We start from the raw sequence: 21099 nt of genomic DNA on the forward strand, positions 1-21099 counted from the left end.
TCTGTAAAAAATCAATAAAATATATATTTTTTAAAAAAGTCCTTGCTGACACATCAGAATCAATAATCCCAAGGCTCCCTCTGCATGGTGTCCTTACTGGGCAGGACTTGGCTGGGGAGATACAGACACAGGGGGGGGGGGGGTCAGATCTTAGAGCAGCTGCCAATCAGCTCTGTCTCTGTTCTTTGTCTGTCCTGGGAGAGAAAAACCTCAGAACAAGGAGAGGAGAACCAGCAGGGGGAGAGGTCCCTGGATGGGTAATTTATCTGCTTATATTTTCCTTATTTTTAGGGTCTATTTTATTAATGTTTATTTTACTAGGAGATTACGCATGTCCTCTAGGCTTCAATGTTGATGCAATAGATTTCTGTTATTTTACTTTAATTTTCCTCTCTTTTTTAGTTGTTTACAAAATTGTTATAATTAACGAGTAAATACTAATACATTATTATGAAATAAAGTCTATATTTTACTCAGGTTCCCACAGTCAAGGTTCAGTTTTAGTTCCGGTGCCATTTGCAATCACATGGATGGACCCAGAGGGTATGCTAAGTGAAATAAGTCATACAGAGAAAGACACATACCATATGATTTTATTTAGATGTCAAATCTAAAAAACAAAATAAAGGAACAAACAAAACAGAACATTTCTCATAGATACAGAGAACATTTTGACCATTGCCAGAAGGGAGGCAGGCTAGAGGGCTGGGTGAAAAAGCTGGAGGGATTAAGAAGCATAAATTGGCATTTACAAAATGGTCACAGGAATGGAGTACAGCATAAGGAAAAAGACAATAGTATTTTAATAACTATGTATGGTATCAGGTGGGTCGTAGACTTATTGGGGCAATCACTTAATCTATAATAATACAAGTGTAATATGCTAATTAGACTGGACGCCCTTCGAGACGAAGCCGCAGCAGCGGGGGCCGAGCCCCTTGCGCGAATTTCGTGCATTGGGCCTCCAGTAAGTTATGTAAATGTCTAGTCACTGGATTGCACACCTGAAACACAATATTGCACATCAACTGTAATTTAAAAATAGAAAAAATATTTAAAAAAGAAGTACAGGAGTTTTGACACCGTGATGATGATAGAAACTTTATTCTGTAGGATGGGGGGAAGCTGTTGGTAATTCTTATGCATAGGGAGTGACAGGATTATGTCTGCTCATTCATTTTCTGGCCCATGGAAGGTAAAGGAAGGACTAAGAAGGAAAGAGGGGGGGAGAGTGAGTGCTGATCATTTGTTGGGCAGAAGCTAACATGCACTACGTCACGGAATTCTCACACCACCCTGGGAGGGAGTGGTTATCTCCATCTGACAGATGAGGAGACTGAATTTTCATTTCTTTGCTTGAACTCACACAGCTAGTAGGTGGTGGGGCCAGAGTCAGCTCTCTGCTTGTCTGAGGCTCAGGCATTCCCCCAAAAGGAAACTGCTCCCCTAGATTTCATTCCGGGCAGCTACGAAGCTTTTGTCAGTTGAGACCTCAGAGGAAGGGAGCATGGGTAGAAGCACACTGCTGGCCTGGACTGAAGAACAGATTTTTAAAAGGCCGGAGGACAGGCAGGTGGTAGAAGCAGGGCAGTCATTGTTATAAGGATCTGGTGCTGGTTGTACTGTGAAGGGCCAGGCCACCTCCTGCCTCCCCACCTGTTCTCATCCCCAGCTGCTTTCCCAAGTCCCACCCTAAAAAGCAGTTTGGATGAGTATATAAAAGCTCAACCATTAGGTTAGGTGCATATTTTCTTTAAATTGAATGACTAAGCTGTAACCCCAAGCTGCAAGGATTACTTGGATTACTCTATTTTTCCAGGATCCTATGTGTGCATGCTCTTCTGGCCCAATTTGGCCCATTTAGGCCAGTGTTCTGCACTGAGAACTCTGTTAGGACCAGTCTTAGGTATAAATGCCTGTAAAATGGAGGTAATAATTATCCCTACTTTATCTGGCAAATGGGAGCGGTAGGTAAAGGGCCTAAAACAGGATTTATGTCAAAATGAGCTTAGTATCAGGGGTCTGGATTCTCTTTTTATTTTTTGAAAAAATCTTTATTTTTTTTAAAATTTTTTTTTTAAATACATTTTATTGATTTTTTACAGAGAGGAAGAGAGAAGGATAGAGAGTTAGAAACATCGATGAGAGATGTGAGAGACAAACATCGATCAGCTGCCTCCTGCACACCCCCTACTGGGGATGTGCCCGCAACCAAGGTACATGCCCTTGACCAGAATCGAACCTGGGACCTTTCAGTCCACAGGCCGACGCTCTATCCACTGAGCCAAACCGGTTAGGGCTGAAAAAATCTTTATTGTTGAAAGTCTTTACTAATGCCCGCCCTCCTCTACACCTCCCATCACTGACCCCTGCTAGCCCGTTCCTGCCCTGGGTTCTCATTTTAATGAAGAATGGGCAGAGCAACCTAAGGCGAGGAAATGCTCTTCTCTGCTGCCATCTTGTGTGCATCTTGGGAATAACACCGAAGTGGAAGTCATCAGGAAAAGATCTCCTCTGTTGTCATCTAGTGGTCACTTTGGGAATTACATCAGAGAAGCGGTCACTGCTGTCATCTAGTGTGAATCTTATGAATAACAATGGAGTGGAGGTCACCAGGGAAAGCTCTTTTCTTTCCAAAGGCTTCTGAGCCCATGAGGAATGTATCCGACTTAGGGCGGTGCCACAGATATGATCAGCTGTGCCCTGGAAGCTGCCCACTGGAATGTGGAGTTCTCAAGATGAGCCCTGATGCAGAGCTTGGCCCACCATCGACTGCCGTCTTGCCTGTGCCACCCTGCCCTCTTGGCAGAAGTGGTCCTGGGGAAAGGTGGGCGAGGTAAGTCCTGGAGATGATTTCTGGCCCCAGCCAGCTTGTGAGGGACGGAGGGGGTTCCTGAGGAAAGAGGGAGTAGGGACCTGGGGTGAAATCTCCATTGCGGATCCATGCCCAGGTTGCAGGCTCCATCCCCAGTAGGGGTCATGTAGGAGGCAGCCGACCAATGATTTCTCACATCATTGTTTCTATCCCTCTCCATTCTTCTCTCTAAAATCAATAAAAAACATTTTAAAAGAAAAAGATGTTTCTAATAAGCTACTTGCAAATTACATTCAGCACAGTATTCTTTCCTTGAATGGAACTGATGCCCATTCTGCAAAGTTTGGTGAAATGGTTCATAACTCTGTAATAACAATGTTTCTTTATCACAAAATGCTTTTAGCATGTTTTCACAGACCTTGAATGTATTATGAATGTATTAATAATACTCTTTAGCCGAAACCGGTTTGGCTCAGTGGATAGAGCGTCAGCCTGTGGACTGAAAGGTCCCAGGTTCGATTCCGGTCAAGGGCATGTACCTGGGTTGCGGGCACATCCCTGGTGGGGGGCGTGCAGGAGGCAGCTGATCGATGTTTCTCTCTCATCGATGTTTCTAACTCTCTATCTCTCTCCCTTTCTCTCTATAAAAAAATCAATAAAATATATTTTAAAAAAATAATAATACTCTTTAAACACTAAACACAACAAATTAACCGTCTCTATTGGCTTATACTACCTACCTATTTACAGAATGGATCCAATGTATTGGCATGTACTGGATTTTTTTGTGTGAGAGTACTAGTGTACTATTACTTTTATCTTGGGGTATACTAAAAATGTAATATGCATAGACCAACAGATTTAGTCTGAAATTTCACTTTGGAATCAAAGCCAGAGACTGTTTGCAATTCTATACATATAACATAATACTCTTGGTCAATTCAATGGATTAAAACTTAGAAAATTATTTTTGTTGTTGATTTTATGTAGTAAATTGTTCAAACCCATAGCAGAATTGTGTATACATTGGTGATTATAATCCTGCACCTAAGTTTACTAAGCCAAAGTGTTACTGGGGAGACAATGCGACCTTGATTCTTGTCTTCTTGAAGGAAAGGTTTCACAAGAGACAAAGTATAGCAAAGTTAAGTAAGACTTTCTTGGCTGAGCAAAAATGTACTTAGGCCAGTGAAACAGGGAAGGGCATAGAAGAAGTAACAGGACAGCCTAGGCTTGGCTGCTTTAGTTCACTGAGAAGTCAGAGAAAAGGGGACCTTGGAGACAGGTTCAGGGGGTGAGCCCAGGACAAGTTACCACTGCATATTGCTCCCCTGGTTGCAAGTCTCCTGGGGAGGAAGGGAATGGTGTAGGTGTGCTCCTCTGAGGGAGATCCTTCATTCTGAGTGTATTTCTCTCTCTCTTGCAGGTGGAAGTCTTAGGAGAGGTCTCAGGGAAGGTCTCAATAGAATATGCATCATCTTTCCAGGTGTGCTTTTCCAGGGTCAGGGTCTCCACTGATTGGTTGGTGCCAGGGCTGGAGTCGTTAGTCAGTGTAGCTGGTCCTGAGGTAGCCATGGCGTCACGTGTCTGGTTTTGCTGCTTTTCTGTGCCTGGAGCTGAACTACAGCTGGGTCGTAGATGATACTTTTAGGGAGGGAAAAGTCAGTGGGGGTGGGGGGAGGGGTGGGAGGGTGTTCTAAATCACATGACCAGCCAAATGAAAAGTCAGGGGGTCCAAACTGCATGGCCAGCGATATTAGGAGAGGAAAGGTTACCCTGGGGGTGAGGTTCTTTATTTTCCCAGTTTTGCCCCTTGCTAAGCATTTGGGGCTTCCCGCCCTGGTGAGCTCCTGTACCTGGCCCATCGTCCTACTGAATTACCAAATCTGGCCGTTAAGATCTTTTGTGCTGCCCTAACCGACTTGGCTCAGTGGATAGAGCGTCGGCCTGCGGACTCAAGGGTCCCAGGTTCGATTCTGGCCAAGGGCGTACCTTGGTTGCAGGCACATCCCCAGTGGGGAGTGGGCAGGAGGAAGCTGATTGATGTTTCTAACTCATCGATGTTTCTAACTCTCTATCCCTCTCACTTCCTCTCTGTAAAAAATCAATAATATATATATATTTTTTAAAAAAAGATCTTTTGTGCTAAAGAGAAATGGTGTGGACAAAAAGGGGCCACATACTAAACTTGGCAAGTTCAGGGAGGCCTACCTGGTGGCCTTACAAACTCAGAGATCAAATAAACACATAGATGGTCTGAAATTAAAGCTTTTTAAAAGGTGGTCGATGGGGTTGTCATGTCCTAAGGTCAGTCTTTACCTTAAATAAGCCTGTCTGTTGTCTTTTTGCATCTAGGGTAACATACTTGCCTTTGTAAAAAAAAAAAAAAAAGTAATTCCCTTTGTAAAAAAAAAAAAAAGTAATTCCCCCTTTTCCAACCCCTCAGAGCTCCAGACACTACAAATCCCCTCATGATCATTATGTTACTTGTTGACTGTTAACTATCCTGTGCCTACCTATGTAAAAGAGGTATGGGGCTATCATTTTACTTTTTTTTTTTTTTTAATATATTTTATTGATTTTTTACAGAGAGGAAGGGAGAGGGATAGAGAGTTAGAAACATCGATGAGCGAGAAACATCAATCAGCTGCCTCCTGCACGCCCCCTACTGGGGATGTGCCCGCAGCCCAGGTACATGCCCTTGACCGGAATCGAACCTGGGACCCTTCAGTCTGCAGGCCGACGCTCTATCCACTGAGCCAAACCGGTTAGGGCTCATTTTACTTTTTATCCAATCCCAGAGAGACCCCCCACTTTGCTTTCTCCCACCTCCCTAATCTATCACCAATAGATTTCATGTAACCAGCTTATGTCTTCCCTTTTGATTGTAATGTATAAAGCAGGGTGCAGAACTGCCATTTTTTTGGTAATAATTTCTTTTATTTATTTATTTATTTAGTTGTTTAAAGTATTACAAATAGTAGTACATATGTCTCCTTTTTTTATTTCCCATTGATCTTCCCCCAGCCTCCCCTACCCCCCAGCACATGCCCTCATCGCCCCCCCTCCTCCAGTGTCTTGCGTCCATTGCTTATGCTTATATGCATGCATACAAGTCCTTCGGTTGGTCTCTTACCCCTGCCCCCCTCCAGCCCTCCCCAGACTTCCCGCTGTAGTTTGACAGTCTGTTCGATGCTTCTCTGCCTCTGAATCTACTTTTGAGAACTGCCATTTTCTCAATTTGTTGAGGTTTTGCTTCCCGGCAATTGTTGTCAGTTTGGCTCACATACACTCACAAAAATTCTCTACAGGTTTGAACATTTCTTACATTAACAATAGAAAAGTCACAATTTGGGCCAAATCTCCAAATCATAAATCAGTTGCCATTGTCCAAGTGAACTCAGCTCTCCCATTAAACATTTTATTTTAAACACGCTCCAAAAGTTTGAGGATTCCAGCTGCTTTGGAACTTGGGAAAGGGGCAAGAGAGCAGGAAGTAGACTTACCTACAGCTAGGCTTAAACTTACTCAGCTTCCCAGACACACCCTGACAATGGTTTGCCCTGATGTCCTTTGGGGTGCTATTTGAGGGACTTACTAGCTTAAACCATTCGTACGCCATAAGCGTCTATAGACGCAAGTGGCGGACCTTTTTCAATTAAATTCAAAATATCGTGGCAGTTAACTGGTTAAATGTTGGATTAAGCATTTTACATATATAGAAGTCTCATGAATTTCCTACTCCTCATTTTAAATAATGGTATTTTCTGTCACCTATTCCTAATACCTCTAAGCCTTTGTTAAACCCTGGGCATACTGTTTAGTCAACTAAAGCTTTATCATAATTGAAGACCCATAATAGAAGCAGGCAACATGACTAAATGCTGTACCCCTACCTTTTAAATCCATCCTAACAAATGAGTTTATGACTTAAATTAGTCATCTTCATGCTGTACTCTGAAGTGGATTTTATGGAGGTGACTCAGGTGAAAAAAAGAATAGAGAATATAGTGGATGCTGTGTTGTGCTGCTCAGATCCCCTGAGAGCTAAAGGATTTATTCAGAGTGCTGCTATAAGATATCCCCAGCTGTCAGCCCTCTCTGGAACTTGTTTATGGCGGGAGAGCACCCTTGTCCCAATACAGGCCCTGTATGAGCGTGGGATAGAGTCACCGAGGCCTTGCTGTGACTGTTTTCGTAACTCCCGATGCCCAATCTTGCTTCTTTTGCTTCCTTCACAGGTGCTGACTTCAGAGCACTCCCTAATGAACTTCCTGCATGCTAATATTTTCTCAGATTCAGCCCCAGGGAACTGGACCTACAGCAAAATCATAGCCGCTCTGCTTTTACCTTTTATTCTATCATCTATCTATCTATCTATTATCTATCTATCTATCTATCTATCTATCTATCTATCTATCTATCTATCTATCTATCTATTATCTACCTATCATCTATCTATCATCATCATCTATCTATTTTTGGTTAATTCTCACCCAAGGATATTTTTTCATTGATCTTTGAGAGAGTGGAAGACAGAGAGAAACATCGACGTGAGAGAAAAACATCAATTGGTAGCCTCCTGCACACAACCCCCCCAGGGCCCAGACCGGGGAAGAGCCTGCAACCGTGGTACATGCCCTTGACCAGAATCAAACCGGGGACCCTTTGGTCCGCAGGCCGACATTCTATCCACTGAGCCAAACAAGCTAGGGCTGCTTTTATCTTTTATATTTATTGGACAGTGATGTAAGATTATGGTTAAAGCAAACAAACTAAAAACTTTGAAAGTCACTAGTCTCACAATATGAAAAATTATCATTACAGTTTTGTGCATGGCCAAGTTAATTGTTCCAAATCAACACCTAGGGAGTGTGTTTTTTCTATGCAATTGTTTCTTCTTAGCCTTTTTGTTTGTTGTGTTTACACATATACTCAAGAGTATGTTTAAAAATATTCTTGTTGATTTCAGAGAGGGAGGGAGAGGGAGAGATAGAAACATCGATGAGAGAGAATCATTGATTGGCTGCCTCCTGCATGCCCCACACTGGGGATCAAGCCCACAACCTGGGTATGTGCCCTGACTGGGAATCGAACCATGACCTCCTTCCTGGTTCATAGGCAGATGCTCAACTATAGAGCCATATCGGCTGGGCACAAATATTTTTGATACGACATATGTGAAACCAGTAACATATATGACAGAAGCAATCATGACAGACCAGAGAAGGGCCTTTAGTAAGTGGCACATATTCTCAAACGTTTTATCCAATCCTACCCGATCTGCACCCCCACCTCCCAAACTCTTCTCAAGAGTTTGTCTTAAACTAACTAGGGCATAAATAAACAAATAAACAAATTAATAAATAAATAAATAAATTAATTAATTGTATATAGAATTTTCATTCCTCTGTTTTTTTAAAAAATTCTCACATTAAAAAATATAGCATCAATGAACTAGCCTCTTGTAATACAGGGGTAAGCCAGTAACAAACAAGGTTAATGGTCTTATGATAAAAAGCCACTGTATTCTGTGGCGCTTTGGAAAACTAGCAAGGAAATTTCCAACTCATTAAGTTGCGGAAAGGTTAAATGATAAGATTAGCTTCTGAAGGGATAACTCAGGTTTAATCAGCATATGAATGCCCAAGTTCTGGATGTTAGCAGGCTCCTGAAGAGCTCACTCAATAATTCTAACCCACACAGCAGTCAAGCAGAAATGCAGCTTGGATTCGGAGTTTGATTTCACTTTAGATTTTCCGACTACTCTGTTGCCTGGGAAGCCACTCGCACATCAGCCTTGGCTTTCTGCTCCAGCAGCAGGGATGAGGAAAATAAGTAAGCTCTGTTCACTCTCAAGGTGTGTTGCTGCTCTGGCAATTTCCAAATTTGATGTGGCAGCAATTATCTGATAAGTAGAATATGATATATGCAGTCAGAAGAGAGACTCAGAATGCAGAGTTCTGAAAGAATATTATTTATTAGAGTGCATAACAAAGTACTTTATGTACATGTTATTTAGCATATATTATCTGGGCTACTAACACATTGTAGCAATGAGTTTATTCTGGATACTAAAATAGCAAACTTAGATTCTTGAGAATTCCTGCTCACACTTCTAAGTTTTTTAAAAGATTAAAATTTAGTAGACAAAGGTCTATTAAAAATACTGGAAAAATATGAAATTTAGGTAGCATCAGTGACCATAAAGAATTCTAAATGATCCTTTCTGGAGAAATAGTGATTCCATCAAGTACAACATTGAAGAGAAGGGATTAAGAAGCACAAACTAGCAGCTATAAAAACAGTCATGGGGATGTAAAGTCAATTATATTGTAACTAGAGGCCCGGTGCATGAAAATTCATGCACTGGAGGGGGGTCTCTCAGCCCGGCCTGCCCCCTCTCACAGTCCAGGAGCCCTCAGGGGTTGGAGGTGACCTGTTGATCAGGGGAAGGCGACACCCCATCACACCTCTGCTGCTGCCACTGCCGGCAGCACAAGCCTGGCTGGCCCTGGTTACCTGAGCCTCGGGAGGCCCTGGGCGGCTGGGCAGCCAACATCTGAGGCTTGCCTGCACCTCGGGCCAGCCCTGGGCGGCTGGGGGGCTGAGGGGACTGGGGGACTCTGGAGGCAGGCGTGCGCCTGCCACCCCGATGGGGCCGAGGGGACTGGGTGCTGCCATCTTGTGACTGTAGGCGCCACCATCTTTGAGGGCGTGACAGTCAATTAGCATATTCCCTCCTTATTGGCTGTGGGCACTGCCATCTTTGAGGGCGTGGCAGTCAATTAGCATATTCCTGCCTTATTGGCTGTGGGCGCCACCATGTTGTGATGGCATGAGGGTCAATTAGCATGTTCCCTCTTTATTAGATAGGATAACAATGTATGGTGCCAAATGGGTACCAGATTATCAGGGTGATCACTCCATAAGTATGTAAATGTCTAATCCCTATTTTGCACCTGAAACTAATACAATATTGTATGTTAACTGTAATCGGAAAATTAGAAAAATTTTTTCAAAAGAGTACATTTTCTCCTAAAAAATAAAATGTAAGTGTATGGTAGCAAGACTATATATATATTATATATATAATATATATATTATATATATATCTCATTAATATTCTTCCATCAAAATGAATAAACATTATAAATGGTAACATACATTTATTCACTTTCTTAATGCACAATATATATATTTTTGGAGTAAAAAATCTCTAATGTACAACCCACTCTAGATCTTCTTTGTTGATGCACTATAGGGAGAGCAAGAATGCATGAAGTTGACTTGTTCACTTGACAGATAATCTGAACACGTATTATATGCTAGAATTGTGTTAGGCAATGCCATTAGGAATAAGACAGACATGCTTTCTGCCCTTGTGAAGCCGACTGTCTAATTGAAGAAACTGCCACATAAGCTACTGCAACAGAGGATGACAAATACTGATAGGGGAAGTACAGGGCTCTCTGGATTGGAAGGAGTCAGAGACATTCTCCTGGAGGACATGATGTCTGTGGAGACATTCAAGCTGTGGACCTGTTGGTGGGGAGGCGTTAACATTCTATACAGGTAAAGCATGTGTAGAATTCTAAGTGAGAAAGCATTTCTCTCTCAGGTGGAACTGAAAAATAAATTCAGTATTGCTGAGTCTTGGAAAGGGAGGGTGGTAATATAAGGAGAGGAAATATGAAAGAACCAGTTCACGAAGGGCCTTGTAAAACATATTAAGGAGTAAAGGACTTTATCATATGGCAACAGGAAGCCACTGAAAAGATTTAGGCCCTGGAGATCAAAGTTATTGTTTGAAAGATTATTCTGACTATAAACTGTAAAAATGAAGGCAGAGAGACCATTGAGAAATCTGAGACAGCAATCTAGGTGAGATGATGATGATGGTATAGTGGGAATGGGGAGAAGTGAAAAGAGTACCATTTTAGGAATTAAAATAGGCAGGACTTAGTGACTGATTTTATAGATGGGCAGGGTGGGAGGGGATTCTGCCATTTGCTGAGATTGGAAACAGAAAGAAGAAAGGGTTTAGGAGAAGGATCCTGAGTTCCTTTTTTGAACAGACTGAATTTGAGGTACTAAGGGAAAAGCAAGTACAAATGTTGGGCAAGCAAGTGAATGTTTAGGTCTGATACTCTGTGCAGTGCTCTTTACTGGGGATGCAGACTGGAGAGTTCTTAGTATGAAATGGTAACTAAAGCCCTGGGAGCGGTGATGTTGCCCAAAGCAACGTGTAGTGATGAGAGAACAGGCTGTTGGGAAAAACCCTAAGGAACACCACAGTGAGGGAGAGAAATAGGAGCTCTCAGTTCAGCAATAATTTTGAAGCCATAATTTGTACATTATTTTATATTCTCCTTGGCCAACTCTATTACCAGAAGTACTAACAGCTATGAAAGTCTTATTTGATTTTTGCCCTTCTCTTACCGTACAAAGCCATAAATTGGCAATGAAAGCATTTAAAATTAATCTACAAACCAAACAAACATCCCTTGGTTGCTCAATACCTAGCTTTGGCTATGCTGAGCTTTCTACTCTACAACAAATCTTTACTCATGCTGCAATTTGCCCTCCATCAGTTCTGTGGCTGTTTCTTATTTCTGATTGTCTTTAATAGATTTGCAGCTCAGTGACAGCCAGGAGAGATTTTCTCTGATCAAAATGTCTGACTAAACAAAAATATGTCTGTCAAAAGATGACCCTGGTCCATAATTTCCACATGGAAAAGATCCAAATACATTTTTGGATGGGCCCAGGGTGATTTGCCTTAATATACTTCCTTTTGTATCTGTGGGAGTAGAAATGGGCATGTGGTCTCCAGAGTGGCTAATCACTGGTGTGCAGATATATGTTTAACAATTGGCTGGCCGGGAAAAAAGAGCCCTGGTTTGTTGTGTTTGTCAATTTTTAAAGTATAAACACCACCACAACCACCACCGACAATTGCAAGCTCCCAACTCAATGTCACTGAAAACAGAGTAGGGGAAATGTACACAGTTGGCGTTTGCAAGCCAGCGTGAGCTAGCTCCAGCACATTAATGGACCAAGAGTGGTCTGACTGGTCGCCAGGAATGGGAAATTACCTTGTATATAACAGCTTAGGATGTGAGGAGAGTAAATTCTAATACTGAATTTTTATTCTGGTGAAAACTGATTCACCTATATTCAGTTTATTTGTAGATCTTTTGCCTTTGAATCGAAAGCTGGTGGTATGAGTAATGTGTCAATAACTTAGTATTTGTCAACTTATGTATGTTTTTTTATAAGTGATAAGTTTCTAAAATTGATTTGTATATGAAATTGAAATAATTAAGAATCATTTTCAATCTACTTCTTTATATCATGAACCAAAGAAATGACCAGTTTCTTTTCATTTTTGGGGTATCAGAATACTTTGCATTCTAATATATTTCATTAAAAAATATTTTATTTCCAGCAAATAAGCAAAGTTTGCCTTTTCCCTATCAAAGCAAACACTTTGATGGTATACTGATGTAACGAATAATATATGCAGAAAGAATAGCAGCAGAATATCTAATTTCTTTATATAATTTAATATATACACTATTAACACATTGTGCAGAAACATAGTATTGTTAGTATACTAAATAATTACTATTAAAACTTACTTTTAAAATACTTTCAACATCAGGCACTGGTGGAACCAGAGTTGTTATTATGCATACTATGTATTTTTCACATTCCAAAGGGAAATTAAAATTCCTGGTAGCATAAAAAAGAATGCACATTTTAATATTTAATGCAGGTATAAAAAATCTCATGGCTCCTATTAAAAACTTCACAATTCCACTGTGCACAAATGAAGACAGCTTTTCAAATAACTTACACTTGGCCGAATTTATAAAGGTGACCATAAACATACCGCAAGCCCAATGAAAACACAATGGTATAATACAAAATCTTTTTTCAAAGTCAAACTTTAAAAGGCCTATATTTATAAAAATGTACAATATGTTTTAGTACCCAATGACTGGTATTTTTGTTCAGGATTATCTGATTTAAAAAATCTAACTTGAATATTTTTCATTAATTTTCTGCTTCAGAATAGAAAACATGGAGAACTTATAGAATAAATTTAAAAAACAGGATTGGGTAAAAAATTCACAAAGTGGACTAGTATACACTTTACATCATTTAGTGATTGCCCTGCCAAAGGTAAAAATGCCCCAATGTTCCATTTTCCTCTTATTTAACTTGAATTTTTAGATAATTATCTTAACTACCTCTCCTTTGTATATATAGAAACTCTTTGAGACAAAAGTGTAAAAATTTTAGGTTCTCTGACAAAAATCTAAAATGTCACTAAGCCATTTTCCATTTTCAAAGTATATTTAAAGAAATGCTTATCTATACTAATAAAAGGGTAATGTGCTAATTAGACCAGATATCTTCCGGACGTCCTTCCAGACAAAGCCATGGTGGCAGGGGCCAAGGCAGAGGCAGTTAGGGGTGATCAGGCCAGCAGGGGAGGGCAGTTGGGGGTGATCAGGCTGGCAGGGGAGGGCAGTTGGGGGTGATCAGGTTGGCAGGGGAGGGCAGTAGGGGGCAATCAGGCCAGCAGGGAGGGCAGTTGGGGGTGATCAGGCTGGCAGGGGAGGGCAGTTGGGAGTGATCAAGTTGGCAGGGGAGGGCAGTTGGGGACAATCAGGCTGGCAGGGGAGCAGTTAGGGGGTGATCAGGCCAGTAGGTAGAGGCAGTTAGGGGTGATCATGATGGCAGGGGAGGGCAGCTAGGGGGCAATCAGGCCAACAGGGGAGCAGTTGGGGGTGATCAGACCGGCAGACAGGCAAGCGGTTAGGAGCCAGTGGCCCTGGATTGTGAGAGGGATGTCTGACTGTTCCTGTGGGATTGGGCCTATACCGGCAGTTGGACATCCCCCGAGGGGTCCCAGATTGGAGAGGGTGCAGGCCAGGCTGAGGGACTCCCCCTCCCATGCACGAATTTCATGCACTGGGCCTCTAGTTTCAATATAAATTTCCAAAGTGCTGAATGAAGACACATTAATAATTCCACTTTAGCCTTAGAGGAATATTATTACAATTGGCTGTTAAATTCCATTTAAGCATTTGGTTTTTATTCTGTAATACTGTAATTTCCAATACATATATCAAAGAAATGAACTGACCCCCCCCCCCCCCAAAAAAAAAAACAATAGTTAAGTATTTCAGCTATAATACAAATCAATTTTTTGGGGGAAAAAGTAATTCATGCCAAGATAAATTGATTTTTAAAGTCTTACAATAATTTTTATAAAAGAACTATAAAATATAAATTTTGAAAAAACAAAAACACTGCAAATGTCTCTCTAGGAAAAAATATGCAACTTGTTAGGTACAAGAAAATATAGCATTACTATGGGGTACAACTAACTATGGATCTGGCTTAGGAGACTTTAAAAACTCACAAAAAGTAATTAGCACCAAAATTATCTAAAACTTCAAATGATATACTGAAGTGATTTCAGGCCCACATGTTTCATTGTAAAAAAGTTATATTTAACTTGGGAAGTTTCCCAAGCAATAATAAATATATTATTGTCAATCTGTAGATGTGCTAACTTTACTGATTTTCATAAAAACGTTAAGGTAGTGTATAGTAATTATCATATACAATGGTTTGGGCTGAGCAGGGACAATAGAAGTCCAAATTATTTCCCAAATAATATGGGGTTATTTGGTGGGAGTGGGTAGGGAGAAATTCCCCAAGTACAACTTATTTTTAGCTTATTGTTTCATCATTTTTCTTCTAACATATTTTACTGGAGCTCTTTATAAGACCTATATTGCCCAATTTGAACTCCATATCCTGTTATTTTCCCTGCTCACTTGGTGGTGGTATTTAAGATTTGGCATGGAAATAGGGATATTTAAAAATGGGCACAGATTATAGTATTAAAACAAGAGTTTTGAATAAGCTACAAGATGTATATTGAACCCTGTTATAATCAAGAGTTGAGTTTTATTTTAAACAATATCCACTTATAATTATATTATAAAACAGCACACAATTTGAAACAAGGCAAACTTTTTGGCTTTCATGTAGTGAAATATATAACTTCACTAATTATTTTTTATATGGCTACCAAATGTCAACCAACAGCTCATTCGGCCATATTTTAATGTTGTACATAAATAATGACAAGGCAAAGAACAGCAACTAGTCCAAAGGCTTGTAGGCCAAGGAACCACAGCATAACCCAAAAGAAAATGACGATCACTGGTTCCACAATCCGTTCTCCAAGGTACATCCTCGTAAAGCCCATGTTGATGAGGTTTTTGTTCAGCTCACCAAAAAGTGTTCCCATCTTTTTGTAGTCATCTCCAACAGGATCGCCAGCATTGTTCTGTGATTCTTCACAATCCTTTAAAGACAAACAGACAAGACAAAAAACATAAACATGAAAATGAGAAATAGGTGAAGGTTCTTAAGAATAAAGGCTATCTCATAACTCTTCGTTATCTCCCAAAGTACTGGAAGTAATGATTATACTTCTGATAATCATTCAATAAATACTTGGAATGTTCCTTTTGATCGACATATAGAACTGTGCCTGTGCTCACCTTTCAAGAATGTGGAAAGCACTGATTTATTTTCTGTAAAAATCAGCATTGACTGATCTTCAACTACCAGAACACTGATTTACAAGATGAAGGAAGGACCTGATTAATATTCATTTTTCTAGTTTCCTGGAATTGCAAAAAGACAGCTAGCTGCTTACCTGAAGAGCCATGGTTGTATTGCTCTTATCAGTGGCCATAATTTCAAAACAACATTTTCCCAGCAACCTCCTTTTTTGAGGCAGGGCCCTGGATTTGTAAGTAAGCTTTTTTTTTAGTGTGTTCCTTTGACACTAAGACTTTAAGGATCCTAGCCTCAGCTGACTGGAGCATATCTTGCTGCTACTATTGGGCAATCCTTAGTCATTACTGCTATGATCTTTCAGCCTTTGCCTCAGCTAAGGAGACTTCAGCATAGGCCCTTGCATAGTTTCCTGTCTAAATTCTACAAATGTCTTAAATGCCTCTTATTAATCTCATAGAGAGAAATACATAGTTTACAAATAGAAATAATTTTGTACAATAAGCCCAAAAGTTCACCTAGAAGTCAAGTCTGTTCCCCAGAAAATGTCCATGTGTACCCAATTATACATGACAAGAGAAAAATTCTGAGATACCCAAAAATGATCCAGCTGCCTTCCTATCGACACTTGCAGATTTACCACTTTCACATTATGCAATGAATAATGGTCCTTGACTTGTTTAAATCACCCAGAGCTAGTAGAAAATTCAACATTGTAGTAGGGTCTAGCCCTTTCTTTCAACATCACAAACTTTTTGCTTTGGCTGTGATTGCCACAGGACTGAGTGGGATAGCTTCTATGTTTGCCCTTCAATCCATGTCATTAGAAGTTTCTCTCTGCTTGACTTTTTGTTAGTCTCCTTGTCTTCAAAGAAGCTGACACTTTAACAGCTCAAGCCACTTAGTTCTTGTTCTTTAAGATCACAATTGTGGTGAAAGGAACATGCCTGACCTGTGACCAATAACCATCATGGATTTTCTACCATCGTCGTCTATAATCACTTTTAATTTCGTTTCCAGGTCAATCACTGGACATGGCCTCTTACTGACAACATTAGCAGTGGATTTTGTAGGATTAGGACCCGTGATGAACAAAACAACATGAGATTATATCAAGCACGAGAGAAAATGATGCATGCAAAAGATATAACACACACAAGATATATGAGGCTGCTGCTGGTGTAACACAAGCATACTATTTTTTATAAGTATAAAGAATACATTCTAAATGATAAAAAGTATAGTATAATGAATACATAAACCTATAACATAGTCTTTTATCATTATCAAGTATTATGTACTATACATAATTGTATGTGCTATACTTTTATACAACTGGCAGCGCAGTAAGTATGTTTACACCTGCATTGCACTACTACATTGTGATGGCTATGATGCAAGTATGCAATAGGAATTTTCAGCTCCATTATAATCCTACTAGAGGCCCAGTGCACAAATATGTGCACAGGTAGGGTCCCTCTGAGTGGCCTGCAGGGATCAGGCCAAAACCACAGTCCAACCTCCTACCTGCTGCTCCTGCTCATCCTGGCCCCACTGTGCCTACTGTGGGCTTGTGCCCAACCAGTCCCAATCGGGAGAGGCTCACAGCAGCGCTCACCAGCCATAAGCCCTGCCTCTGGCGCCCTCCCAAGGGGAGTGGCCTGTGGGATCAGGCTGAAACCGGTTCTCTGACATCCCCCAAGGGGTCCTGGATTGCGAGAGGGTGCAGGCCAGCCTGAGGGATCCCAAGAGTGCACGATCAGGCTGGGGAGGGACCACGGGAGGGCTCCAAGTCGGGTCGGGTCCATCTTGCTCAGTCCTGATTGGCCTGACCCCAGTAGTGAGGCAACCTACCGGTCAGAGCTTCTGCTCCCTGGTGGTCAGTGTACATCATAGTGAGCAGTTGAGCAGCCTTAGCATATCATTAGCATATTACGCTTTGATTGGTTGTTTGGTTCTGCAGTTTGGTCTATTTGCATATTGCCCTTTTATTATATAGGATGGGACCACTGTTGTATATGTGGTCTGTCACTGACTGAGACGTTGATATGTGGTGCATGACTATAGAATATGCTCCAGTGATCATAGAAAGGTTGCTTTTATAAATAAAATTTTTTGATTGATTATGATTATGGAGAGACAAACATTAAGGAGGAATAACAATAACAGAAAAAATTTCAGTCTGTTTCAGAGGACTTTTAGACTGAAAAGTCTTCTCCGAAAAAATACTGGAACTTAATCTACTCTACCATCTCACTCAACCTCTCAAAGGAAAGACATTTCTTGAAAAAGATCTTGTTACTTTCATTTAAAAGGGCAGGAGTCTCACATTTGCAAAACACCAACAAGACAGTTTCATTCTGTAATAAACACATGAAATACATATTAAGAAAGAAGTAGTTACGTATTTTAAAAATTTGATTGCTTTCATTTTCTCCTTGCAGTCTAGAGCTCACAGTCTACCATTTCCACTATGAATTCATAGCCACATGATCTCCCCACTCCCTGACTTACAGTAGCCTCCAATTTCCCTCTTTCTTCTACTGGGCTAAAAATTGTGCTCAGAGATATTATCCTGGTGTTCTTAGTACTTCTTCCATGTTATCAATCCTTTCCGTCACCTCTTGATAACTGTCCATCCAATTCCTCATATTTATTGCTCCAAATCTTTGCCACTTTTCTATCTTCTCCCCCCTAGAGGTATTGCTATTTCCTTTTAAGGTTAACAACGAATCATAATCCCAAATGTTCCCACCCATTCATCTAAGTAGAAAAATGGATTTTATACTGTAACACACCTTTTCATTCCTACAGCAAAAGAAGCAAAATAGAAATCCTGATTAGAACTGAAACACTTGTCTATTAATCACACTTCCTCTTAAGACAAAGAAAGGCAAAGTTATTACAAAATCAGAGGCACGAATCAGAATCTGAAGCACTAAATAGATGACTGGTTCTTTTTTTTTTACTGTAATTTATTTTTTTAAAATAAATCTTTATTGTTCAGATTATTACAGTTGTTCCTTTTCCCCCCCCCCATAGCTCCCCTCCACCCAGTTCCCAACCCACCCTCTGCCCTTACCTCCCCTACTGTCCTCATCCATAGGTGTACGATTTTTGTCCTGTCTCTTCCCACCACCCCACCCCTTTCCCTGCTGAGAATTGTCAGTCCACTCCCTTTCTATGGCCCTGATTCTATTATATTCACCAGTTTACTCTGTTCATCAGATTTTTTATTCACTTGATTTTTAGATTCACTTGTTGATAGATATGTAATTGTTCATAATTTTTATCTTTACCTTTTTCTTCTTCTTCTTCTTCTTAAAGGATACCTTTCAGCATTTCATATAATCCTGGTTTGATGGTGATGAACTCCTTTGCTTTTTCTTATCTGTGAAGCTCTTTATCTGACCTTCAATTCTGAATGATAGCTTTGCTCCGTAAAGTAATCTTGGTTGTAGGTTCTTGCTGTTCATCACTTTGAATATTTCTTGCCACTCCCTTCTGGCCTGCATAGTTTCTGTTGAGAAATAAGCTGACAATGGTATGGGTACTCTCTTGAAGGTAACTGACTTTTTTTCTCTTGCTGCTTTTAAGATTTTCTCTTTGTCTTTTGCCCTTGGCATTTTAATTAAGATGTGTCTTCGTGTGGTCCTCTTTGGATTCCTTTTGTTTGGGGTTCTCTGTGCTTCCTGGACTTGTAAGTCTATTTCTTTCACCAGGTAGGGGAAGTTTTCTGTCACTATTTCTTCAAATAGGTTTTCAATATCTTGCTCTCTCTCTTCTTCTGGCACCCCTATAATTCGGATGTTGGTGCACTTGAAGTTGACCCAGAGGCTCCTTAGACTATCTTGATATTTTTGGATTCTTTTTTCTTTTTGCTTTTCCGGTTGGGTGTTTTTTACTTCTTTGTATTTCAAATCTTTGACTTGATTCTTGAGATCCTCTTGTCTACTGTTGGATCTCTGTATAATATTCTTTATTTCAGTCAGTGTATGCTTAATTTCTAGTTGGTCCTTTTTCATATCCTCGAGGGTCTCACTAAATTTATCGGCGGTTTCTAGAAAATTCTTGAAAAACCTTACAACCGTGGTTTTGAACTCTATATCCAGTAGTTTGCTTTCCTCCATTTCTGTCATTTGTGATCTGTTTCTTTGTCTTTGCATTTTTTATGCTTCCCTGTGTTGATATAGTGGCTTTCTGTGCTAGGTGTCCTTTTAGGGCCCAGTGGCTCAGCCTCCCCAATTACCTGGGGTGGACACTCTTGGTGCACCCCTTTGTGGGCTGTGTGCACAGTCTTGTAGTTAAGCCTTGATTGTTGTAGGTATCACTGGGAGGAATTGACCTCCAGGCCAATTGGCTGTGAGAATCAGCTGTGTCTACAGTGGGAGAACTTCTGTGCTGAAGACACCCTTCTGGGGCAAGACTTGCTTCAGTGGGGCTTTGGTGCTCACTGAGTCTGCCCCCTGAGTGTGTCCCTTATGGATCTGCGGAGTTGTAATCTGGATGGTCCCAATCTGACCACTGGGTACACAGGCTCTTGGATCCCTAAGGAGGTGCTAATTTAGCCTCTGCCTGAGGCTACCCAGCAGGAGCTATGGAGAGATCTCCAGGTTCCTCTTCCTTGTTTGGGGTTTGGAGGTGCCCAGATGAGGCCCAGCTGTGAAGCAATGCAAGCTGCTGTGGGGCCTTGGGCCTTCTTTTGGATGTTCTGGGTCTTTCTGACCCAGCTGCAGTTTGTTAGGTAATTTTAGATAGCAAAGGGCCAGCCCATTCATATGCAAAAGCCTCTGGGCACAGTTTGGGTGGGGCAGGGTCTCAGGGAATCAACAGGGTGGAGCAAACAGCTATGGCTGATCCTCAGTCCTGCCCAAAGAGGTCCCGGGTCTCAGTGTCCCTTGGTAATTGCTGAAAGCACCTCTAAGAGAAAGCTTCCCTCGAGTTCCAACCGATGCCAGACAGTCCAGTTTCTCCCCGTATGAGTCTGGGTCCCCAGAGACTTGCCCGGAACTGGAGTCAGGGCCGTCAAGAGCTTGTGCCTCCCTCCCGATTGCAAAAGACACTGGTGTCCTCCGTTGCCAGCCCCTTTCCGCGCACACTCGAGCCTCCGTATCTCTGCACTTTACTTCCGCACCTCCTCTGAGTCTCAGTGTGCTTTTCTCTTTCCTTCTAGTTGTAGAATTTCCACTCAGCCAGCCTTCTTGTGGTTCTGGATGGTCTGTTTTGTCTTTTAGTTGTATTTTTGAAGTGGTTGTGTGAGACAGCAATTTCAGGTGTTTACCTATGCCACCATCATGGTTTGTCTAGATGACTGATTCTTAAAAGCACTGGGTCTATCACTGATGCTGCTGTTATGATTTTTTCACCATAATCTATTGAAAGAATCACCCCAACATTTATGACTTTGTGAATATCTTTCTTTTAAGTTAGATTTTAGAACAGAAGTTTTAAGTGTATATCTGGACCAGTGATTTTCAACTGGTGTACAGCAAGAATTTTTAAAACATACAACACCATACTGGTTGAAAATGGCTGATCTAGGCCAATGCTGTACAGCTTTATGAATATTTGAAAATAGCCCTAGCTGGTTTGGCTAGGTGTAGAGCGTCGGCCTGCGGACTGAAGGGTCCCAGGTTCGATTCCGGTCAAGGGCACATGCCTGGGTTGTG

The 21099-nt window shown here is 41.1% G+C and overlaps 1 protein-coding gene across 4 annotated transcripts in view; it reads right to left on the reverse strand.

The window, feature by feature from the left end:
- Positions 1–2300: 2300 nt before the first annotated feature.
- FAM241A (family with sequence similarity 241 member A) overlaps positions 2301–21099 on the reverse strand; it is a 38358-nt gene continuing 19559 nt past the window's right edge. Inside the window, exons 2-3 of one of the 4 annotated variants that reach the window (XM_036343070.1) lie at positions 15140–15212; positions 2301–2893 (exon numbers count right to left, since the gene is read on the reverse strand). In XM_036343070.1, coding sequence (XP_036198963.1) covers positions 2670–2893; positions 15140–15212 — 297 coding nt within the window. In that variant the 3' untranslated portion in view covers positions 2301–2669. Of the gene's footprint in view, positions 2894–8424; positions 8724–13903; positions 15213–21099 lie in introns of those variants that run through there. The other 3 variants (XM_036343060.1, XM_036343089.1, XM_036343079.1) reach the window with 3 other exon arrangements.

The sequence above is a fragment of the Myotis myotis genome, unplaced genomic scaffold (genome assembly GCF_014108235.1).
Source record: "Myotis myotis isolate mMyoMyo1 unplaced genomic scaffold, mMyoMyo1.p scaffold_m19_p_1, whole genome shotgun sequence".
NCBI classification, from domain to species: Eukaryota; Metazoa; Chordata; class Mammalia; order Chiroptera; family Vespertilionidae; genus Myotis; species Myotis myotis.